The 23,684-nt window shown below is 44.4% G+C and overlaps 1 protein-coding gene across 1 annotated transcript; it reads left to right on the top strand.

Annotated features, from left to right (window-relative positions):
* The first annotated feature begins 454 nt into the window (after positions 1-454).
* KIFBP (kinesin family binding protein) lies at positions 455-13,546 on the top strand. The gene is made up of 7 exons (XM_075109666.1): positions 455-844; positions 2,805-2,903; positions 7,285-7,364; positions 7,476-7,659; positions 8,796-8,880; positions 11,196-11,308; positions 12,020-13,546. Exons 1-7 carry the CDS (start codon positions 494-496, stop codon positions 12,896-12,898), a joined length of 1,791 nt encoding a protein of 596 aa, XP_074965767.1. The 5' UTR covers positions 455-493; the 3' UTR covers positions 12,899-13,546.
* Positions 13,547-23,684: the final 10,138 nt, after the last annotated feature.

Genomic DNA, 23,684 nt, shown 5'->3' with positions numbered 1-23,684 from the left:
ACCACCTTCCATTTTCCTGCCATTAAAAGCCATATGTGTCAGGAGGGGTGAGCATTTCACTGGAGACTTGGTGCTGTGGCAGATCAGTGCTCTTCTGAACACGTAGTTGCTGCACCCTGCCTGCTCAGCACCCATTGTGTGAAAAAATCTGGTTCTAAAACCAATTTTTTTCTCAGAAAAATTTGAGATCAAGTCACTCTGCACCCTTTCCAGTGGCCGGGGGGGTGCTCCTGCTTGCCAGTCTCCGTCTAGCTGATTATGCACGCTTGGCACCATTTGCCCTCAACCCCGTCACAGAGGTTGTTGGGGGAAAACGCTTTGGAACAGCGGGAGAGAGGGGCTGGGTGGCGGCGGGAAGGGGGCGCCGCTGCGCCGCCATGTCGGCGGGGCGAGGCGGGGCGAGGGGGCGGGGCCTCCCCGCTGCGCGGCAGTGATTGGCCGGCGGCGCGCTGGGCGGCAGTGCGCGTGACGCTGGTCGGCGGGGGGAGAGAAGATGGCGGCGGCGGCGGGAGGCGGATGGGCCGAGGTGTGCGAGAAGTTCCGCACGGCTCGGACGCTCTCGGCCGTGGAGTCCCGCAAGGACCCGGAGACTGAGCCCTACCGCTCCAAGTACAGTGCCCGGGCCTTGCTCCAGGAGGTCAAACAGCTGCTGAGCGCCGCCGAGGAGGGCGGCGAGGCGCGGCTCGTGGCCGTGCGGCGGGCCGTGCTGGAGTACGAGCTGGGCGTCAACCACACCGACACTGAGGAGCTGTCGGCCGGCGAGGAGCACCTGCAGCGCTGCACGCAGCTCCTGGAGCCCCACCGCCTCTCCCCAGACTGCGTCTCCCTCTACATACAGGCCCAGGTGGGCCGGGGCTGTGGGGGCCGAAGGGCTGTCTGTGGTGCGGGGCTCTGAGGGGTTCGGTGGTTGTATGTGGGTGGTGTGAGGGTGCTTGGACCAAGCTGTGCGGTCTGGAACGGGGGATTCATGGCACTTCGCTCCCCTGCTGACAAGTACGGCTTGTTAAGTAATAAACATCAGGGCTGCTGGCGTTTATTTTGTGCTGGAACAAATAATTCGCGGGTGAGGGCTGTGGAGGGATGCTGCACTCTTTCAGGGTTGCTGCTGATGCCTCTGGGTGTGCAGAGCGTCTAACAGTGTTCTGTTAATAAAAACTGGGTGTAGGCAAAGCAGTGTACTCTTCAGGATAGTTTGAGACAGAACTTGTAAGAACTGAGCGAGAATAAATTAGTAGAAGACCTCAGTATGTCCAGAACCTTTTCGTGATTCATTAACTGTCATTTGTTGTCAAAGTAAAGTTGGGGGGATGCTTTTATTTATGCAGTATCTTGAAAACATAAATTGTTCTCAGAAGATTTCATTTACTTGTTTGCTTTTCAGCCTTGCCTCTTATCTCTTAATCGATTATATTTTATTCCAGATGAGTAAATATAGTCTTGCAGGGCTAGAAATAATATTCCCCTCTCTATTCTGAAGAAAGTAATACTGTTAACAAAATCAGTTCTTATCACATGAAGATCCACAAAAGGGCCTTTGCTCAACTACTCCATCACGGTAACTGGCATATAGTTAGATATCTGTCTCTAGACTTTAAATGGAATAGAGCAGTTTAGATGTCACTGTCAAAAATGGCTGCCCTAATTAGAACAGGTTTAGTAGTACTTCCTTGTCAAACATTGCAAAACTGTTAAGGAATTGTGTGTTCACGTGGAAAGGCAGTAGTTAAACAGTGACTTGTCCTGCATTGGTTAAATTAACTGAGTTGTCTGGAATTCATGAGGTTGCATCTGCTCATTGTCCTTCAGCATGATGGCTACAAATATCTTACTCATTATACGAGTGGAGATTGCTCGAGAAGCCAGTCAAAATAAGATAACATCTTCCCAGTGTGCGTTGCTGGGGAGTTGTTGCTTTTGTGGCTGAGGGCCAGGGATTCCACTGTGCTTTTGAATGGGTGGGTTGGAAAGCAGTACTTTTCTCTACGGGACTAATGTTGTCCTTTGCATGGGTTTTCCTGTTTTGGGACATTTAGGAAACAGCAGGATAAACTTTGTGTTATGCATATGAAGTGCTGTTGGTCCAGCAGAAGACAGGTCTTCTATCATCAGGCATGCAGTTCAGAGCAATGATGATAAATGAGCGTGCCCTCAGTTTTCTGTCCCCAGGGATGTAAAAGACTTGAGTATCTAATAAAAAAAAACCAACCTGATATAAAAGCAGTTATGTCACCAGCGGCCACTGGCATGTTCTAGGTTGTATAGAGTATGTTGTTACAGAGCTGACTTCTGTTTTGAAAGGAGCATTCTTTTTCCTTGCTGGGGCTGTTTCTGTAGCCCTACTTTTAATTTCTGAGCTTCTGCATGAGGATGCATATGACACTTCCTGTCTAATTAAATTTGGTCCATTCCACTGCTGGGCCGTGGGCAAAGCATTTCTGTTCATAAACGTCATGCTACGTGGTGTTTTCTTTTAAAAATCGTAAAATGGAATTGAAAGGGACACGGAGCTGGATCGCAATTACACATCCTAACTCTTTTTAAGTTATTTTTTAGCCCTGTTGGATTTGGTAATAATGCTGCCTAGGAATTAAATTAGCACATCAGACATGGATTGTTATTAATGCCTTCAGTCTTTGTTAATAAAGCGATACTTTTTGGTAAAAGGTGGGTACACAGATGCAGTAACAAGTTACGAAGTACATGTACATATAAGGATGAAGACTGATAAATTGTTTGGAGAAAATGTGTGGTGTAAGTGGAACGTAATGAGAAAATAACTATTTTGTTTTTCCTTTTACCTTTAGAACAATCTAGGTATCCTGTGGTCTGAAAGGGATGAAATTAAAACTGCGCAGACTTACTTGGAATCTGCAGAAGCTTTGTATAATCAGTACATGAAAGAGGTACTGTGTTTATTAATATTGTGGCAGGTTGTCTTCGATGTGGCACTTACAGTTTTAGTAATCTTTGAAAAAACATGGAGTGGAATTGGAGTTTGAGCTGTATGCTGGCTGCTGTGATACTTTTGAAAAGCAATCTGATTTGTACTGCTAGCATAGGAAGAAGCAAACTAGAAGATCACTTGCTAATTTCAAAATTGGCTTATTCAGGAAAATAATTCTCCTCAAAAATAACGGTCCTTTTTGAAAGCTCTTTGAATCGATAATCCGAAGTTGAAGCTAGGCAGAAATTGGCTTTTAATTAAGACTGTTCTTAATCTTCGCTTGGAAATGCTATAGAATGTCAATCCATTGCTTTCTGTGGGAAAGGGAAACAAAACTAATATTTGCATGGTTTGCTCTGACTGCAAAGTATTGTGTTGAGGCAAGTAGTTTAGTTCCATATCCAAGAGGACAACCTTATAAACAGCTAAACCTCTCATGCATATTAAACAACCTTTTGAGTTGTGGATTCTGCTGTGTATCAACAAAGACTCCCTTGTGCTTTTTTTAAGCTCTTTGCAAAGCTCTTCCTACACTGACCTGCCTCAGGGAGAGTTTGTGAGTGTGCTAGAAACATTTGTAGCCTTAAAGGAGCAGTATCTGTGCTTCAGTGCAGCTATAAAGGTTGGACAGAACTTAGATTAATGAAATTGCAGTTCAGGTTTTAGGTGAACTTGGTTTATGGCATGGATTATTACAGAAATTTTAGAATGGGTTAGTTCTTATCGGTTATCTCCTGCTGTATTACCACCTTTCTAGCCATGCCGGTCTACAGCGATAGGCCAGGTAGTGGATCCAGGAGGGGAAAAAAAGAAAAAACACTTGCACTGAAAAGCTTGTCTGTTTGTTTTCTGCCCTCTGGATCGGTTGGTCTAACTAGAGATAGTACATCTCTCTGCAGACCCTCTCTCTAATTAATTCCTGATGTTCAACCTAAAAATTTATACCCAGCCAAGCACGACATAGTTGGCTTCTACATTGCCCCTAAAAGGTTCTGGCACTTGCTCCAGTGATTATGGATTTGTACTAGTGCTACCACATATTTCAGTTGATTAAACATGCTGCCAAGTGCTTCACCTGTTTACCATGGGCTTTTCTGAAATGGTTAATTTTTGTTAGTTATCTGTGTTTGTTGTTGGGTAATGGCAGTGAGCGTTCCTTCTGGCGCTTTGCTGCCCGGCTGGGGTATACAGGCATGACTGTCAATAAGCCCACATCAAATCACTTGTCACATTTCCCCCCCCTTTTCTTCCCCCCCCCATATTTGAGGGCATTTTATAGTCAAATGCGTCTATGTCTAAAGACACTTTTTTTTTTTAGAAAGCAACTACACAAAAAGACTGTTTCTGCGATAACTTTATTGGGCTTGTGTCATATCTTTCTGAAAAGACTTAAACTGTATTTGACGTAATTCACAAAGAATTGAGATAAAAAATTAAAAGCAGGGGATGAAGGAGCTTGTCTAGCTGCTTTATGGCTTATAAAGAGGACTTGAGTTCCTTGCAGTGGTGTTTGATCTTTAGGATTTGTACAACTGTGTCAACAATCATAATTCAGAAATTATAAAGATATGACTATACTTTTCTTAAGGTTCCCCATTTTTAGGCTATTAGGAAGCCTTCCTTTCTGGGAATCTTTGGTAAATTGTTGGTGATTTTCCTGAACTGGTGGATTAGTTGTTTTCTAACTGGGTCTCATTAACTTACAAATTGGGTAGTGTTGGTTTGTTCCCCCCTGTTGTGATTTAACCCCAGCCAGCAACCAAGCCCCACACAGCTGCTTGTTCACTGCCCGTGGTGGGATGGCGGGGAGAATCGGAAGGGTAAAAGTGAGAAAACTCATGGGTTGAGGTAAGAACAGTTTAATAACTGAAATAAAGTAAAATAGGAGTAGTATTACAATAGTAATATACAAAGCAAGCGATGCACGATACAATTGCTCACCACCCACCAAACGATACCCAGTGTGTCCCCAAACAGCGATTGCTGGCCCACCCCGCCCAAACACACACACACCACCGCTCCCACCACCCCCATTTATATGCTGAGCATGACATCACATGGTATGGAATATCCCTTGGGTCAGCTGGGGTCAGCTGTCCTGGCCGTGCCCCCTCCTGGCTTCTTGTGTACCCGGCAGAGTATGGGAAGCTGGAAAGTCCTTGATTAGTGTAAGCACTACTTAACACACTGATGTTTTAGCTGTTGCTATCAACATTATTCTCATCCTAAATCCAAAACACAGCATTGTCACTGCTACTAGAAGGAAAATTAACTCCCAGCTGAAACCAGGATGCCCTGCCAAGCAACTAGAATGCAACCAAGGCAATTGCAAGAAAATATTTATTTTGGTAAAGTTAAAAGATTCCTTTACTTTCTGCTCCTGAATGCTTTGAGTTCACATCTATTTTTAAATTATTAAAAAAAAAAAATTAGTTATTGTACCAACATCTTGCTATTAGGAAAGGTATTTGATTGTTTAATGCAGTACGGTGAAAAACTGAGGGTGCTAAACTATTGGCTGCTCCCAAGCTGGAGCTTGGGCTGATGAAGTCCACCTGAAACAGGAGAATTGCGGACCTCTTCCTTGGGATGATTAAAGGCATAAAACTTGACATCAGGATAAATCTGTAGATGCAGGAAGGAGACAAAGGTCTGGCTTACTGTGTCAATTCAGCTGCTTTCTTTGCAGGACTATGAGCTCTGGTCTTGCCAGAATATACCACAAATCTTGTTGGAAGGCTTGGGAGCCTATGTAAGGTTGCAAGCCTTTGTATCTCTAAAGAAAACAAGATGGAGTGTTATAAATTGACAACTTAGAAACCAATGAGGTATAAGCAGAAAACCCTAAAGTTTAAAAGGTCATATAAAAATTTATACTTCTCTGGCAGGTTAAACACTTTTACTTGTTGCTGTCTGTTTTGGACCCATTTTTTCATGTTTGAAGATGAATTAAAAAATTCCATTAGATGCAAACAAACAAATCCCTTCAGGATCTTTTTAATTATAAGAATTATGAACATGAGAGTATGTTTTCTTCCCTTTAAAGTTAATGCAGTCTCTACTGTTGCTCCTTCCCTGCTTGAGTCTCTATTACTTTACGAAAAGTATTTCTCTGGTCCGCTGCTTATTTATTGCCTTAATTTTTCTTGGGCTAAGATATTAATGGGTTTAGGAAAGGGCTAGGAAAATTGCATACTAAACTGGGCTCCATTGCTAGCAGACATGTTGAGCATTTTTCAGAATGCACTGTGCAGTGGTAAAAAGCCAGCTTTAAGAAAGACATCTTCAGCTGAAGCATATTAGAATTGGCATCTGAACTTATTCACAATTACGAAGGAAATCAGATAAGTGCAGACTAATAAAACTTTGCCATAAGCAATGTTCGTCTTTTGGGTTTGACAGTTATGCTGCTGTAACTTTATTAACAGTTGTTTTAAGGAAAGGTGGAAGAGAGCACTCCTAAAAGATGTATAGTTGTCACCATTCCACATTCATCTCAGAAACTAATGTCACGGAATGCTTTAAACAAAAGTTTAAAATCAGAATAACTTCTGTGTGCACAGCAATACCTTGCTTTGTGTTCTTGATCAAGGAGAATGAACTATTTTGTATGTGTCACGAGACCCGTTGCTGCATAAGGATTCTGACAGAAATCATGGTTTAAAAAACAAAAAAGCCCTTCTAAATGAAGTAGTTCACGTCATTAATAACTTGCATGTGGGTCATGCCTTATATCAAGGTTTGGCGCCTTCACCCTCCAAAGATGTTGTCTCATTCATGTATTTGAGTAAACAGTCTTATCAGCTTGTGAACAAAGGGAGTCATTTCACAGTAGCAAGAGCAGTTTTTACACCAGGTCTGCTGAACGCTCGGCACATCATGTTCTTTGCAGTACTTCCTGCAGGATGTTTTCTTGTTACTGATTAGTGCAGCTGGGCAAACGAATATTTCACACTTGAAGGCATGCTTAGTATTAAAATGATGCTTTAAAACACACTATGTTATTGTACAAACTAAAGACACCCAGTTACAGATCTGTAGGATCCTGGTTTAGTATTTCAGGTGCGGACAGCATGCATTACTTTAAAGTATGTAAGCAGAAGTCTTCTACAAGCTGAAAACCTTATAATTCCGTGTGAAATTGTGGCTTTCTTCCTTTAAATCTCTTGAGTTTTGTGGCATTGCTCCAGAGATGTGACATTCAGATAGGCGTAGGTGTGTTACGTGAAGTTTTATTGAATTTGGGAATGAAAAATGGTAAATCTGCAGCCAGAAGAGGGAGCACTATGTTACAAAGTAAGAGAAATGTAGTTTACTGAATACATCCTGAACTCTTGCAGGATGGAAATCCTCCCCTGGATCCCAGTGAACATTTCATGGCAGAAGAAGAAAAACTCACAGACCAAGAAAGATCCAAAAGGTGGGTGTGTAACAGCATACCTAGGTGTTTATTCCTTTTTTTAATTTATGAGGGTATATTTAGGGAGGGGAAAAAAAAAAGAAATCTAAAGAGACTGTTGTTTTTTTCTAGATTTGAAAAAGCCTATACACATACTCTGTATTACCTGGCACAAGTCTACCAACACCTGGAGATGATTGAGAAGGCTGCTCAGTATTGCCATACTACTCTGAAACGGCAGCTTGAGTATTGTGGCTACTACCCAGTAGAATGGGCACTCAATGCTGCTACGTTGTCACAGTACTACCTCTCCAAGGTAATATAACAAATGTTTTTCTGCTCTAATTATATCATAAATGTGTAACTATCAAGTAAGACAATCGTTCAGACAGCTGTTTGAGAAGGGGTACCCTGTCGAATTAAAAATGTCCTGCAAAAGGACAAGTTGTCTTCTGACATGAAACTTCTGTTAGTTTTTTCTGAGAGGATATAGTGGCTTTGCTTTCCCATGGTGGTGTGATGGCAGCGGAGAAAAACGAGCAGGGTTGTAAACATTAGAAAAGTTCAATAGTTTATGAAGTCTTAGCAGTGATGTTATGTGATGCTTATAAATTAAACTTAAGTAATCAATTTTAAATTGTTTCTTACAATCATATTGTTCTCTTGCAGTACAGAGTTTAAAAACAAAAACATCTTAGAATGGAGGTGTTGCACGTTGTATGTTTCCTATAAATTATTGTCCTTTGTACTTCAGTATGCGCTTAAGACTTCCTTGAGCCTATGTGAACATCAAAGCGGATGTGTAAGATGGTAACTGTTTGCTTTCACACATCTGTGTTGACTCCAAATAATCCACTATGTTAGGAAATACTTCAGTCCTATCTAGGAATTTCTGTATTCTAGACTATTCAGATGTTCTTATCTGATTATGGCATCTAATGACAGCTAATGCTAATTTCAGTAGTATTTTGTAATCTCCGTGTCTTTGATGTATTTGTAGCACTAATCATCAAACAATGCATTGCCGAATATAAGTAAAGGAATCTAAATCTGACTCATAATGTTGACTCGTATGTCCAGCTCATTCTGACTAACGTGATACAATCTTTACCACAAGACATCACTTCCTTTACCGCAAGGAAGCGATAGTAGCATAGATCAGAACAGTGAAAATGTTCACAATGTGTATGTGTCTAATATGAAAAGCAAGGCTTGCTGTTGTGGCTGTGGCAGAGAGAAAACGCTTGGTTAGAAAACACTGTGTTCAGTAGTAGATGTGGAAGAACTGTGTCTTTTCTTCCAGTGTCCGGGGGAATATGCCTCAGAGTCTCTCAGTTTTACCATTTCCCTTGTGTTCATGTATCTTTACTATCTGGGGTGAGGCGTTTAGCCAAGCTGAGAGCAGTGTTTGGGCTGCTTATACCAGTGATAAACACTGTTTCTTTTTCTCAGCAATGCTTTATGGAGTCTCGACACTGTTTAGCAGCAGCCAGTGTCATCTTTAGCCAAGCTGGACAGGTGCCATCTGCTGAAGACAGTAAGTTCATATAAAAGTTTTGAATAGAATATTGTGAGTTAAGCATACATAATGTTAGAAGTGAAGTCTGGCAGTATCTACAAAACTTAGCCCAGTGTTAATTTTCTAAAATCTTTTTAATTAACAAGAAAGTGGAATGTTTCTGAAGAGCTGCTACTACAGCTTAAGACTGCCTGTGAGGAACAACTCAAGTGCTTCTTGCTGGTGTTTCAGAAAGCATACCAGAATAAAAGTGAAACTTAAAACAATATCCATTTCAATTGTGGCAATGTCTCTGTTCACTGTTTGTCCTTGTACATGTGCTTAAAATGCAGCTTAACCTTTGCTTCTCCATGATCAGAGGGCAGTGGTTGAATGAACCAAACCAGATGTTTCCTGGGAGTAGTTTTAAAAGGGGGAGGGAAACTGCAGCTCTTAAAAGCCTGAAATCCAGGAGTTACTTATATTGTCTTGAGTTGCTGGATGCTGCGGCCTCATTAGCGGCTGTTTTTGGGGTTGTATCTCCTCTCCTTGTTGTTTTGAGTATTGATGCAAAGGAACAACTTTGTGGTTCAGTGCAAAAATAGATGAAAGAAACTTTCAGAGAACAGACCATAATTTTAGGACCTGTGGTTACATGACAGTGTCAGTACGCAACATAAACAAAGACTAAGCCTAAACCAGATGTACCTACAGCACAGCCTTTTACATTCTGTGTCTTGGGCGAATGAAGGCTTCACATCAATACAGCTTTAACCCTTAGAGAGTGAGCGAGTACTCAGAGTAGCCCCTGTGTGAGTTGGTAACTCTGACTTTGAACAGTGAATATATTGGTTAACTTTTAATGGTTTGAGCTGTTTAGAACACAAGTTCTTTAATGCATTTGTTGTTTTTATTTCAGGTTAAAATATAACCTGAATAGACACAACTGAGTTTTATTTAATTGAAGTTCAGTGACAGTACATTAATTGCTTTTAGCAATTGCTTGTAGCTTAAAAAATATAGAACTCGATGCAGTTGCCTTTCTTACTGTTTAAGTACTTTGAGGATCGTGTCCAAAAGCGTTTTAGTTTCAGGGAAGCAGGGCCATCAAGAGTCAGGTTATACTATTCTGTTAGGGTGTTTGAAGACAGTATATGAGGAAATATTCAGTAGGTCTGAATCAGTGTTTGTGGGCTTCCATAGCTACCTCACTGCACAGTTGTCAGAGTTCGTTAATATGATATTTAAGCCAAAAAAAATGAGGTTATGTTTTCGACACATGTGTAGAAACCTACAGTCAGTTATGGTTTCAAATTCACGTGAAGAGTGGAAGTGGTAGATAAGAGTCGTATTTTTAATGGCTTTTTATAGATTTCTTGTGTGATTTTTGATCAGCTAAATTCTATCTTGACATTCTCCTACACCAATGGGAGTAGCGTGTTTGTTTCAGTGGAGTAAACGTTCATCCTATTTTCCCTTTTCGTGGAACAGAGAGCTGGGCTGTGGACTTGATCGTTACGCAGAAAGGTCTAACGTACAGAAAGACTTAATACATAGCCAGCATTGGCCACTCTCAAGCGCATTCTTTTTATCATCTTAATCGGAACATAAACACAGTAACAAATTCTTATTTCCTTAATAAGAACAGCTTGATTGGCTCTAATGAAAGATAATGAACACAGTGGATCTGAGTCTGAAGTTGGCTTTTTATTTGGTGAACAGGAATGCTAGCGTCCCCTCATTGGTCAGCTAATTCACTGCCTTCTGCCTAGAGACTGGGAGATGAGCTCTCCTTGGAATCCATTTGGTTTCTGAAAACGTTATCTTGAGCCGTCAGCAGTCCTGCTACTTGCAACAGTGGCGAGACTGTGGGGAGAAAAATACAGAAGTTGTAGAGCTAATAAATCTTGTGTTTGTACCAGGTAGATTAACCAAAGGCAGTTCCCCCTCCTTTTGTTCCCTTTTTTGGTAGCAAGTCTGGGGCCCGTTGCAATACAGATACTGTAATCATCCTCAGAAACAATTACTGGGCAGGCAGCTGAATCTCAGAAAAGAGACATGAAAACTGTTTCCAGTAAAACACCTCTAAGATCAAAGCTCATCTTAAACGTACATTATGATCATTTTTTGGGAAGAATTTTTGCATGACAAATCCATGTTCATCTTTATGGTTTTCTACCAGAATGACAGTTTACAGAATTGTTATATAAACTAACACGGAGAACATGTTTCTGTCTAAAAATGAGGAGAAAATTAATTTAATACAAGTAATGTATTCTTTGCATGTAACATTTGAGTTTCTTGCTGGAGTGCTTGACTTCTTTTAAGGTTTTCACATGTTTACATCCATTCAGGAGATGAAACGGAGCAAGACCAACAGGACCTTCGACAGAGAAAAGCTGAAATTGCAAGGTGCTGGATTAAGTATTGCCTCAATCTCCTGCAAAGCGCTCGGAAATTACTTGAGGTAACAAACAGATCTGTTCTGTAGCTGCCATTGTTTAAAAACAGTGTCTGTTTTGATGTTTGTAACAGGAATCAATTCATAGTTGATAGCAAATCATAAACGATTGCCTGGTGAACAATACAGTCGATGCTTGCAGTGTAGCAGGTGTTTCATAGTGCGCTCTGACTTCAATGCAGCATTTAGAAATAAGCACGATAGGACATCAGCTCCGTAGTGTGATCAGTGCACTGCTTGTATGGCAACTTCACAGATTTCTCTCCTCTCTGCTGCGTTTTCTTGCGGCTTGGTTTGACAGATGACTTATTTAATTGCTAGTAAGAACATCTTAATATGCAATGGTTTTGCGTGCTGGTGTTCTCATTCATGCAAGCGTTTGTTTCATTCATGTAATCATTCTTTTGAATGTTTAAAACAGCATTTGCTGAAGTGCTTTGCAGAAGCAGGGCCTTTTGGGCTTTATGTTTATTGTTTTGGCTGTATTGTCACATGGGGTAGGGAGACTAAATTGTCTTAGTCTTACTTTTTTACAGAATTGAGACTAATTTACATGATATTTTGTGAACATAAGGTCTAATATGCCGACGCATCTTCTCTTCTGTCTTGTTGCTAAGTAGTTTGCATTTCAAAGGTACCCCATAAATAAAATGATTCAGTGTAAGTCACTCTTTGTAAGCCACCTGCATTTTTAATTAGCATGCTTTGTCATTTCAGGATAACATAGGAGAATTGGATCCAGACAGGCAATTGGAACTTAAAGCCCAAAGGAGAAAAGAAGAGGATGAAAAAGAGAAGGGCAGGAAAAAGGCTGTCCTTTTTGGGACAAGTGATATATGTGACTCTGTCTTAGCCATGGAAGAGAAAGTGAGCAGTGCATATCCTTTAGATTTTCAAGAAGCCAGAGAAATCTTTCTAGTTGGTCAGAACTATGTTCAGGAAGCAAAAGAGTTCTTTCAGGTTGATGGTTATGTTACTGACCATATTGAAATTGTTCAGGATCACAGTGCTTTGTTTAAGGTCCTTGCTTTCTTTGAAGAAGACTATGAGAGACGTTGCAAAATGCACAAGCGTAGAATAGACATGCTGGAGCCTATCTATGCAGACCTGAATCCACAGTACTACCTGTTGATCAGTAGGCAGCTTCAGTTTGAACTGGCCGACACCTATTATGAGATGATGGATTTAAAGGTAGCTATTGGTAACAGGTTGGAGGAGCTAGACTCCCACACAATTAAAAAAATTAATTCTCTGGCTCAGTTAGCGATCAAGTATTATGAACTCTTCTTAGATTCTTTGAGGAACCCAGATAAGGTGTTTCCTGAAAAGCTCGAGGAAGATGTTCTTCGCCCTGCAATGGTGGCAAAATTTCATATTGCACGACTATATGGTAAGCTTATTACTTCGGATAGCAAAAAGCAGCTGGAAAACATGCAGACATCATTGGAATATTACACATTTCTGGTAGACTATTGTGAGAAGTACCCAGATGCTGTCCGTGCCATTGAAACTGAACTGGAACTCAGTAAGGAGATGGTGGGTCTTCTTCCAACAAGAATGGAGAGGCTAAGAGCAAAACTCTGTCCGTTCATATAAACACTTGCCTTGAAGGGAATGTGTACTATTAAAATGGTATCTGTCAAAACCAGTGCTGTCGGACAGCTGCTGTACCGACTGATAGAACTAAGGTGCCTGCAGTTCGGCAGTCCGCCTCGAGCCTGCCGTAGTATAACTTTGTGAGAAACTCGGAGCTCTCCAGTTCAGTAGCTCGCCCACACTAATGGTATAAACTTTAAATGTAAAGTGAATGTCCAGCTAATGCCTTGTATTGTTTGTCCTGTATGTAAATATAAACCTTTTCTCCCTTCTGTTTTTTTTCCTTCGGCATATGGTTCAGTTTCTAAATGTAGTGCTGTATCTCTTGTTTCTCTTGGAAAATTTTTCTGAGAAACCTGAGGCACATTCTTCTATGTAGAACATATTCTATCTCTTCTAACCTTTGTCCCCAGAAAACTTCCCCTGTATGAAGGGAGCTTTATGTTATTTTTGGTATTTATTTTGTGTGTTGCTCAGTGTTCTGTTTTTACCCCTGTTAATCAACGCTTAGTTGATAGAGGCTCAATAAATGGACTAGCTTGGCTAAATGTTTTTTTTTCAGAGTCCTTAGAATTCTGTTACCTTGTGTCTTACTGAGATCCGATATATGTTACAACTTTGGCCAAAATAAATAGTTGTGAAAGTGTTTCCATGACTGTCTTTGGTAAAAGTGTGAGCAATTGAAGTACCAAAACCAAGAGCAAGAAAGCTGCAAACTTTCTTGCTTCTGGTGGAGAAGAGAGATGCCCTGCTCAACCGCACCGTAGAGATCTCACAAGGTAGAGGTGCTGCGCTCTAGTGCTCCCAACAGCTGCTGAGTACAGCTTGAAGGCCTGGGATGGTGTGGAAGGCTTCTTACCTTGTGCTGGTCAGGGAGCCCAGGCGCTGCCTTAGCAGGAGCTGCAAGCAGGGACCCCTCTGAAGTTGGTGCAGCTCCCAGCGCTGCGGAGGCACTATTCAAAATCTGCCTGTGCGCCAGCGATTGCCGAATTCTCTATTAAAGCTGTTCTGATGGACATCGAGGACCACCTGATCTGGCAACATTCCTGATTCTATGCAACCTGTTAACCTTTGCTTTGTTCTAATTTAGCCACCTATTTACCCTTTATGGAAGTCCAGGCTGCATTTCTGACCTGAAATGTACACAGGGGTTTCATTCCTGGTGTCCATAGAAGGATTATGGACCAGGAACTGTTTTAGATAAAATGTACGCTGAGCACATTGTCCAACTATATGAAGAGATTATGGTCAGAGATGCCAGGGGATATGGGGAAAGTGAAGTGACAAGATAATGGGGTGCGCAGGAGTGTGCCAGTCTGTACCAGCAGTCTTGTCACCATCAAGGTCGTGGGAAGACATTTACAGCAACAGAAGGCATTGAAGGAGAACAGTCAAAACAACTGGATTCTTCTGGAAAATGTAAGAAAGTGAGAGGGGAAAAAATGATGTTAGCTTGGAGAGCGTGAGGGGGAAGCATGTGCAAGCAAGAAAGCATGTACATCCTAAACGTGTGGTAAAAATCTGTAGCTTGCAGAATTCTCTGCAGAAGATGTCTAACCACAAATAGGCCAGCAAATGGGTACTGGAAACAAGAGGCAGCAAAACTCAAAATTAGACCAGCAACCTGCATGCATATAAAGGAGAGCGTGTGTGCACATGCGTGTGTGGTGTTTCTGTTTCGTTAAACAATTGTTACATCAGCCTTTAGGTGTTTTTCTGCTGTCAGATCTTTAATTCAGTTTTTCCCATGGCCTGAAGGTAGGACGGCCCGTAGTTTCGCCGTGGAACAGTTCTCGGCAGGCTGTACTGCGCGTTATTTTTGTCTATGACTTCAATTCAGGGTAGCACGCGCTTTACCACAAACTCAGAACTGGAAAGTTAAAATTGTTTTCTACTATCTTCTAGCTTCATATTCAAGTAGAAGGTGGCGATACATGTTTGGGTTTGATTCACTGGCATTTGGTTTCACTATTCCTCCTTTGAGTGCCTCTGAGCAAATTTTTTAGAGCAAGGATTGGCTCATCAAACTTAGTTTACTTGTAATTTGGGGAAGGATAGATTGTGGGCTATCTAGCATACGAACTAATTCTTTGTTCTTTTTCCTGCTATATCCTTCAAATACTGGTCTGAACCAAGTGTTAAAAGTTACCTGCAGGGCAGGCAAAGCCGAGCGAGGTGCGGGGCGGCGCGTCCCTTTTAACTGGCAGTTGTGTGCAGAGGAGCACCCTGCGCTTGCCAAAATCCTAGCGAGAGCTCAGCAGATAGGTAGGAGCGGGTCTGTAGTTAAGAAGGCCCGGAAATAAGAGAGATCAGAGCTTTTTCGACACAGCTGTGTGGTTGGTGCTGTGGTTTGGAGACCTCTCTCCTCTGAAGATATCCCAGAACGCTTCAGCTTTGCAGCTCTTCAGAACTGTACAGTACCATGCAAATACATTTCATATAAATGCACAGAGAATTGCAGAGACCGATGACGCCGAGTCGCCTTCTCCTATAGTAAATATTCAAGACTATGTTGTGGTCCTTTTAAGACGTGTCTTTTTAAGGAAACCTTTTGAATAATTCCTGTTCAATGATTTGAGGGAATGAATTTAAGATGGTGTATTTAGGTAAAAAAAAAAAGGGGGTGGGGAGCTTGTTGGATTAGGCAGCAAAGCTCCCTTCAGGAATGTTGAGTTTTAACTGTAAAGTATGTGTGAGGTCAGGCATTTATTTCAAAGATTAATTAAAGATTAGGTTCCTGTGAACTTCATCTAACCTGCATTTGTACTCCTTTTTGTACAGCAAAAAAAATCTTACAACTGAAACCTTTCTGTTGTTCTACTAGTTTTTCCTCCTTAGCATAAAGCAGCGAAGTTTACAAGAAGCCCATGTTTGTGCAGAATTCATATCGAGGGTGAGATCTGAACTCAGAGGCTATAACCTCAGCGTACTTCTCCAAATAGTGCGTAGTAGGAGAAGTAATTTGGTTTGATTAAAAGCACAGTTTTGTTTCAGCTGAAATGCTCTTAATTCTCATGCTGGCCAGAGACATGGTATGTGTTATAAAACGGGTTTATTGGGAAGGTTATGCTGTGCTTAAGTATTTCAGGAGAGAAAGGAACCAGTGCCTTGTTGTCTGTCTCTCCCTACAAGCCCATCAAGGGAGGCTCTTTCTTTTTTCCCTTGAGGGGAGCAGCAGGAGGTGACAGCTGCGTCCTTTGCCATTCTCCTCTCTTAGGCCAGCCAAAATACCAGGGGAAGCGGGCAGAAGCGAGCCCTCGCTTCCCCTTTGCGGCAGTAAAGCAGGTTCCTCCGTGTTGCAACGGCAGCAGCGAGTGGCGGTTGCTGCCTCAGTGTGGCAAAAGCAAAAGGTCCCCAGGCTGGGTTTGCTCTATTTGCGCACCCCAAAGCTCCTCTGTTGGGAGATTTGATCCTCCCACGGCCCAGGCTCGCGTGGTCCTGGCGAGGCAGATTGTTTCCTTCTCGATCTGCAAAATGGAGTTGCCTCAAGGTATCGGTGCAGCGCTTCCATGTCTGGAGCTGTTGCAGGAGCCTGCTTAAGCTTGACATCAGACAACGAGAAACAAGGCTGATCCTGTTAACGTGGGGCTTTGCGCGTTTCAGTTTTGTTTGGTGTTTTCCTTTCACTCAGCACTGAGAGGGTGAAGATGAGCTTTACTCGTGTCTTTCTTTTAAAAGGCTGAGCTAGTCAGTATTTCCTAGATGTCTTCTGGAGAACTTTTCATTAGAAAATGCCCAAGAACAGTCCTGCAAAGGAGGACTTGGACTGGCAGCTCACAAGGCCAACCTTTCTGTAGTCTTGGAGTTACAGAACTGAAGACTGTTATGTTAAAATCAAGTGCGTAAATTTGTGGTGAGAAGCGTTTGTCAACTTTCTTTCCTCTTCAGTTGCAACATCTTTGGCTATTGTAGAGCTCATCACAAATGACTAATGCAGATTTTAAATTTGGTTTGAAAACGGCTTTTATGAACTTCTCAGGAACTCTGTCCAAAGTGCCTACTAGTACTTTTTAATTTTACAGTTTGGCTGGTGGTTTCCAGCTCTTTCTTGTCACGGGTAGGCGTACAAACAGTCAGCGGTTTCCTGCGAGGACTATTTGTCTGGGTGCCTTTTTTTCCAAAACCATTGTACGATTGTGTCATTACAGCTGAAGATCTGGACGATGCGCCAGGCAGACTGTTGGACAGAGGACACTAAGCAGGGCACGTTTTGCAAACATGTTACTTGCCTTCAGAACAGAAAATCTGTGGTATCGAGCACTTGTTTAGAGAGAAGTGACTGATAATCTGGTCCCTTAATGGCAAAGACCTTAATTCAGGTGGTTTTAGCAATGTTATAAATGTTTAGTGCTTGAGGTTTTGGCATTTGTTACACACAAAATACTTCAAGTCTGTTTACGTGCTCATTGTCGCTGTGGAAGAGACGTACTAGTTCGCATCAGACACCAATGCAAAGATTTAACTGATCGAGGATTTTAACGCAATTTTCTGCTGAAACAAACAGGAATTGGGTGAGTGATTGAGTGCAAGATCACGACGGGCGTGTGATGGATTGAGCTGATGTTAGTCACTGAATGCCATAAGAGGAGTACAAGCACTTGCGTCAGCTACTCCGAGATCCACAGGTGAAATGGGTGGCGCGAAAAGAAACAAAGGAATTAACAAGATGATTTTCTGTACACCAACTGTCTTGGAGGGAGCAAGAGCAAGTGGTTCCCAGGCAGGGCCTCAAACTGCTCAGTGCTGGCCATCTGCTCTCCTTGAGCCCATCGCTGTTAGCCAGTGGGTTCAGCAAACGCCAGGGACGTTTCACAGCAGCGCACGCAAGGACGCGATCGGGTGGGCCCAGAGCCTCCGTCTGCCAGAAGCCAGGGATTTTTAAGTAACAGAGGTAGTGACACCCTAGAAGCGACATCTAGTACAGACAAGGAGATTAAAATAGGGACGCTGGATCTGACTGCCAGCACGTAGGCTGCAGGCAAGGAGGGGGCAGTAAAGAACACCACAACCCCCTGCCAGCAAAGTTTACTCTGAACACCAAACATGTACCCATGGTTTGCGTGCGGACACCTAGCCCTGGCAAGTGTTGCACGCTGCTGTCCGTCCTGCCCGTCCACATCTGGAACTTCTGGCCAATAACCCTCAAATCCTTTTAACTTCTCCATGTGCTTTGCCTTAAGTGTTTTCTTACGGCACCGAGCTGCCGGTGTTACATAGGGCTCGTGAAAAGACCATAAAGGCACGAGGTGTTGCAAGCGCCTTCCTGGTCAGCCTGGCCTGGCCTCCCTGCTGCACTCTCTGCTGGAAACGCTCCGTGAGAGGACTCCTGCTCCGGCTTTGGCTTTCCCTGCTGGCTGACCCGTCTGAGTGCTCTTCTGTGCTAGAAGAGATTTAAAAATAGAGCTATTATAAAGCCTGTCTCTTTGAAGTAAGAAAAGGCAAAAAATGCTTTTTTTCTCCTAATTAATGCAAATTGTGTTTTCTAGAGGGACGTTCTCCTCTTAATCCTCTGTGCTGCCAAGGGCAGAGCAGCTTCGTTGGCAGCGTGGCCTGGCTCTGGAGGCGAGGGAGGGCCATTTGTAATGCGCTGCTTTGTGCCGCAGCAGCGCCCACCCCTAGAGCATGGGGCAGGTCGGTGGGCTGGGGTGTGCGGTCCCGCCGGGGAGGGGCTCCCATGGCAGGCCTGCTTCACACGCCTTGTTTTTCTCTTCTGCGTGTCACGCTTCAAAACAAAGGATATTTCTACTAAAAGAAACATGCTTAAACCTAGCTAAAAACTACCCAGCTCCTTTGGTTAATAGGAAATACAAAAAACCTGTTTTCTTCTAGTCTAAATGTAATTTCATCTCTTTCCCCCACAACACAGCAAAGGTCGCAAAGCTACGATGGTAGGTAAAGGGCTGCCTAATTGGGGCCTGAAGCTCTGGTTTACACATGGAAAGGGAGCAGTGGATCTGGTTCACAGGGAGATCTCTGCAGGCATGTCTGTGCTTCCCATTCCTTTTCATCTTCCCAAATTTGCTGATGCCCTTTCTCTCCCACCACAGTATGAAGTTTTTATGTGGCACTGGCAGGGCTTGTGCTTAGAAATAGGTTTGCATTCGCACAGGGAGCAGAGGTAAGGTGAGCTGCTCGGGGTGGGCCTACAGGGGAAGAGCCCAGGGATGATAAAACACATCTAAAATCTGCTGAGCAGCTCAGTCGTGAGGGTGTCCTGTGCTGGAGAAACCATCTTACGGAAAAATAGCTGTGCTAATACCCAGGTAACCAAGCTGGAACCAGCTACGTACGCTGCAACGCCAACTTGTTTGCAACGAGAAGACACTCCTGGAGAAGCAGCAGAGGAACAGGGCACCACGCTTTCCTTTCAAAACATCTTTGTCCTATCATCTTTCTCTCCCTAGTTAATTCCCTGTGGTTTTAGGGGCAATTTCCCAACGAGCAGCTGTGTGAAGAGGGGTCCCTTCCCCCTTGCTCTGCTGAGCAGGGCCTGTGCCCAGTGAGGGCTGGGCAGTTCCACCACAGGGCTGGAGTTGCTCTGGGATGCAGTTTTAAAGAAGGAAGGATGGCTACTGAAGTTGCCTCCCTAACCAGAAACTGGGGGTCGGCTTATGTGTCGTGTCTTAACAAGTTGTTGCTTTTAAACTATAGTCCTGAGTTTGCTAGCCGAGACCTCCTGGGCTTCAACGCGTGCAAGCAGAAACCATCACACCTGCCGGCATGAAGGAAGGCTCCTTTTTCCCTCCTGAAGGACAGGCCCATTGCCCAGTTAATGGTTTGGCAGAGGGGAGATCGCTGGTGGGGAAAGGCCATTGGCAGCTTCCTATCAGACAGTGGTTCCATTTGATCTCGACACATCTGCAGCTTTCCAGCAAAGATATCTCCCCATGTGCTGCTTGACCTTCATCATCGGAAAAAACAAGGAGTTGCTCTTCTGTGCCATCTAGATGGCAGCGAATTTCTGATTTCTACGCGATGCATGTGAACGTTAATGATTTCTTGCAAGATCTGACTCTTATCTTCACAGGCCAGGTCCTGATACCGCCCTCGGACACAAGAGGCAGTGGCACGAGAGGCGAGGGATGCCGCATACTGCCCTGCTGCGTGTGCCACGGTGCTCCGGGTACACGGGTGAACACAGGGGCCAGGCGCTGAGCTCAGATGCGGCCAGGTTAAGAATTCATCTTTGCTCAGGGCTGGATTTAGAAATCCCCCAAGGTTGACCCAAACCTCTCTCCCTGGGTTGCCAGCTCTTTGCTGTTTTGAGGCAGGATATATTTTTGCTTTCAGTCCCCAAACGTTGGTTGGCTGAACATGAGCTGGTGGCAAAAAGCTCCCTTAAATCTAGCTGGGCCGCCCGCCTGGAGGGCAGCTCGCTGCTGAGCAGGGTTAGGGTGATTCTGGGGCATTTAACAGGGGAGCTCATGGGTACTCTCTGAGATGAATCAATGTGCTCAAGGCGCATTGGATGTCCAGGTCTGATGGACCTCGTCCCACCTCAGCAGAGAGTGTGTGGGAAGAAACCTGTTCTGCCTTCCCAAGATGGGCAAAAAAACTGCTCAGGTTCAACCCAGCTGCCATGCAGAGGCTCTTCCCCTTGCTCAGGCTGACGCCTATTTTTGTTCTGTTGCCATCGTTCTCTCTTTACCCCCTTTCCTAGCTCTGCTCATAACAGATGTAGCCTTTTCCGTACTGGCTGCTCCCCAGAGCAGTGACCTGTGCAAAACACATATTTCCACTTTCCTAGTGGAGCAAATAAAGAGCTGAGCACTGCAGGCAGGGCCCAGTGCTTTCGGACCCCCGGCTGCTACAGCCAGCTGCTGGCTTTGCTGCTCCGCTGGGGAGGAGCATTCTAGGGGTGCAGGGGTCAGCCTGGATCCCCCCTGAAGCGAGGACCGAGCTTCCACTGGCCGGGGCAGGGGAAAACCTAATGCCTGAGAGCAGAGTGACCCCACAGCAGTTAGGGTTTATTTGATTTCAGAGCAGTTATGAATGAGAAACTTCCTTATCGGGATCTCCTGTCTGGATGGGTATCGCCTCGCCTGCTTGCCTTTGCTGATAAGTGCTGGGACCGTGGGTGCCTGTGCACCCATGGGAGCCCATCCGCTGACCGGCTGCTTGTTGGAAATACAGGTTGCAAAGCAAACCTGTGCTGCCAGGCGAGGAAAAGCATCAGCTACACCAGGCTGCTCCTCTGGACAGCGCTGCGCTGGCAGCACTTATCCAGGCTAGAGCAGGGCAGGGGTTGGTGTCCACTGAGGAACTGGCTGAAATACCCTTGTGATGCCCCTCCAGGTTACTGAAATTGGCCTGTCGGGAATTTTTTTGCTGTGTATCCCCTGCCCTCAACAGCAGGACGAATGTCCTCACACCAAGCGCTCCTGTGCTGCCGTCCCTGTTTAGCAATGTTATTAAATTACTCATTACTCCTGAAGCCAGCTGGGAGATAAAACAGCCCCAAGAGTTATGACTAAGGAGCAGCTCATCACTTTAGATTTTGAAGCGTTTAGGGGCTTCTCCCAGCTTTTTCAGGCACGTAACAAAGAGTCCTGGGTGTCTGGTCAAGGGGCACAGTGCTGAGGCACCCTCCTCCCTCCACCAGCCCCCTGCTCCCCAAATTAATGCCGTAGAAAAATGCAGAGCTCTTAATCTGCTTTGCATGTGATTTGAAAATAATGGCAACGCTTCATTTGTAAGAAACACCTCAGGGCGAGCCGAGTTCTCAAATGCCTGCTCCTCACTTACCTTCTTCTTTTTATAGGCTTATTCTGTTGGGACATTTAACCTTCCGATCTATACACACAGGATCTGTGTAAGAAGAATATTATCCTATGAACCTTCCTTGCAGTTTATAGGAAGTAAATCTTGAGGTAGCTGACCTCTCCTCTGTGATTTAAAATATTTTATTTAAAAAAAACCCTCTTTCTCTTAAACTCTGATAGCCATGCAATGGCATGTTTCAAGGTTAGCGGTCCAATATAGTATAGCTTGTGTGCTGTTTTCTGTTTAAAAAAAGAGCATTAACTTTCCGCAGCTTGTGGCCTCTAGCTCAAGATGAGGGTTTTGTCTTTTTTTTTTTTTTTAAATGTGTGCTGATTATCTGCATTTTATGCACTGAGTGGCTTACAGAGAGGTAAATAATTGCATGGTGTTCCTTTGGCATCCCTTGACACTCCACAAAAGGGCATGCTTTACTTTTAAGTCTTGCACATCCCAGTTGGCTTCAGATCCAGGTCTCCACTATCACTTCCACGTTTGCAGGAAGGTGGAAAGCTTTTTGCCTGCAAAGCACGGCGGGGCGGGGGCACCGCTGGAGTGCAGCAGGGCAGGAGGAGATGGGCACAGGCTGAAGCTCGCTGTGGGTTTCTGGCCCCTGTCATGCAGGTGTACGTGAGATGGGAGAGTGGAAAATTTGCTTCAGTCTTCCCATGGTTACCAATTGTAAAGCAAACTCATTTCCTGAGGCGCGCTGCTGACACACAAGAAAATAACAAAAATGTGTGGCAAAACTGCCAGCGCTACAAGTTCCCTCATGGGCTGATGGTACGAGACAGATAGCTCAGCTCTGTGAGATGACTCTCCAGATATGGGGTTTTTGCAGCTCCCACCTACCCCCCCGTGGCTCCCCCCACTCCTGCAGGATCCCTGGCCTACCACGACTGTGCCCGCTGGTGGGCACCACTCCGGCTGCATCCCGTGGGGCTCCCAGTACCGGGGTGGTGCAAAGGGCAGAAATAGCTGGCGGAGGGGAGCTTTTCCCCTGTGTGGGGAGTTGTTTGCTCACGCTAGAGGGGTGTAGAAGGGGTTGGGACGTGCCCACGACCAGTGGAAAATGAGAGGTGTTGTTGCAGGAACGGCTTCCGCAGCCTTCAGTGGGTGGAGGCTGATCACCTCCCCGCACGCATTCGCCCGGCTTCCTACCGATGCTGAGCACCACCTTAAAAAAAAAAAAAGAGTTGATGCTAAAAATACAAAGTAGAAAAGAGTCTGTTAGGACTAACCTCTGCATGTCAGTTCTGTGCCTGTTTGGTTTATCTCTTATTTTTCCCATGCCGGAAAAAACCTTCACATGTGACGGTTCAAAATTAATTGCGTTGATGCCAAATGCGCATCTCGACCCCTTGGTTCGGTGGCGAATCCCAGCCCGGAGAGCAGAGCCGCTGGAGGGGTCTCCGCCGCCACTCGCGGGGTTTTGGTGCAGGGCCCCAGGGAAAGTCACCACTCAGCCTGGGTCCCTACTGGGGGCCTTGGTGGACTTTCCGCTGTGTAAAAATAGGTTTACCACAGACAGCTTGCACTATCAGCCACAGCACTGTCAAAGGTGCCGGCACCACGTTAGGCCCGCCTGTCAGTGCCCCAGTTAATCCAGCAGCTAATGGTATGACTAAGAAAAACCCCCACTGCTTATGTAACCTTGTTGCACAGAATTTATGCTTAAGTGAGCTCAAGCCTGGTTTAATCCCAACTAAAAAGCAAGCAAAAGTTATGAACCAGCCGAAAGGCGGCTTCCATGTATCTCCCTGGGATGCTCAGGCTGCAGAGTGGTGAGCCGGCTGCCCTGGATCAGCCGTCGGGGCTGAGCAAATCTGCTGTGCCCTTTTGGAAAGGAGCTGACACATTTCTACCAGGATCTACTCGCTAAATGAATAATTTTTTTCACTTACACTGTGAATGCCTAAGGACCTGCTTTCCTAAAAACAAAGGCAAGAGATTCCCGGGGTAATTCACTTTTGGGGAAAAAGATTATTTCCCAGTTGGTGAAACTTGCACTGACCGCAAAACAGGC

This window comes from Phalacrocorax aristotelis, chromosome 14 (genome assembly GCF_949628215.1).
Source record: "Phalacrocorax aristotelis chromosome 14, bGulAri2.1, whole genome shotgun sequence".
NCBI lineage: Eukaryota > Metazoa > Chordata > Aves > Suliformes > Phalacrocoracidae > Phalacrocorax > Phalacrocorax aristotelis.
The sequence above is the reverse complement of the archived record's forward strand: the minus strand, read 5'-3'. Positions and strand labels throughout refer to the sequence as shown.

Coding starts and splice junctions, on each gene's coding strand:
- KIFBP (XM_075109666.1), top strand. CDS start 494: ATGGCGGCGGCGGCGGGAGGCGGATGGGCCGAGGTGTGCGAGAAGTTC. Junction 7,365..7,475: donor GACCAAGAAAGATCCAAAAG/GTGGGTGTGTAA, acceptor GTTTTTTTCTAG/ATTTGAAAAAGCCTATACAC. Junction 8,881..11,195: donor GGTGCCATCTGCTGAAGACA/GTAAGTTCATAT, acceptor ACATCCATTCAG/GAGATGAAACGGAGCAAGAC.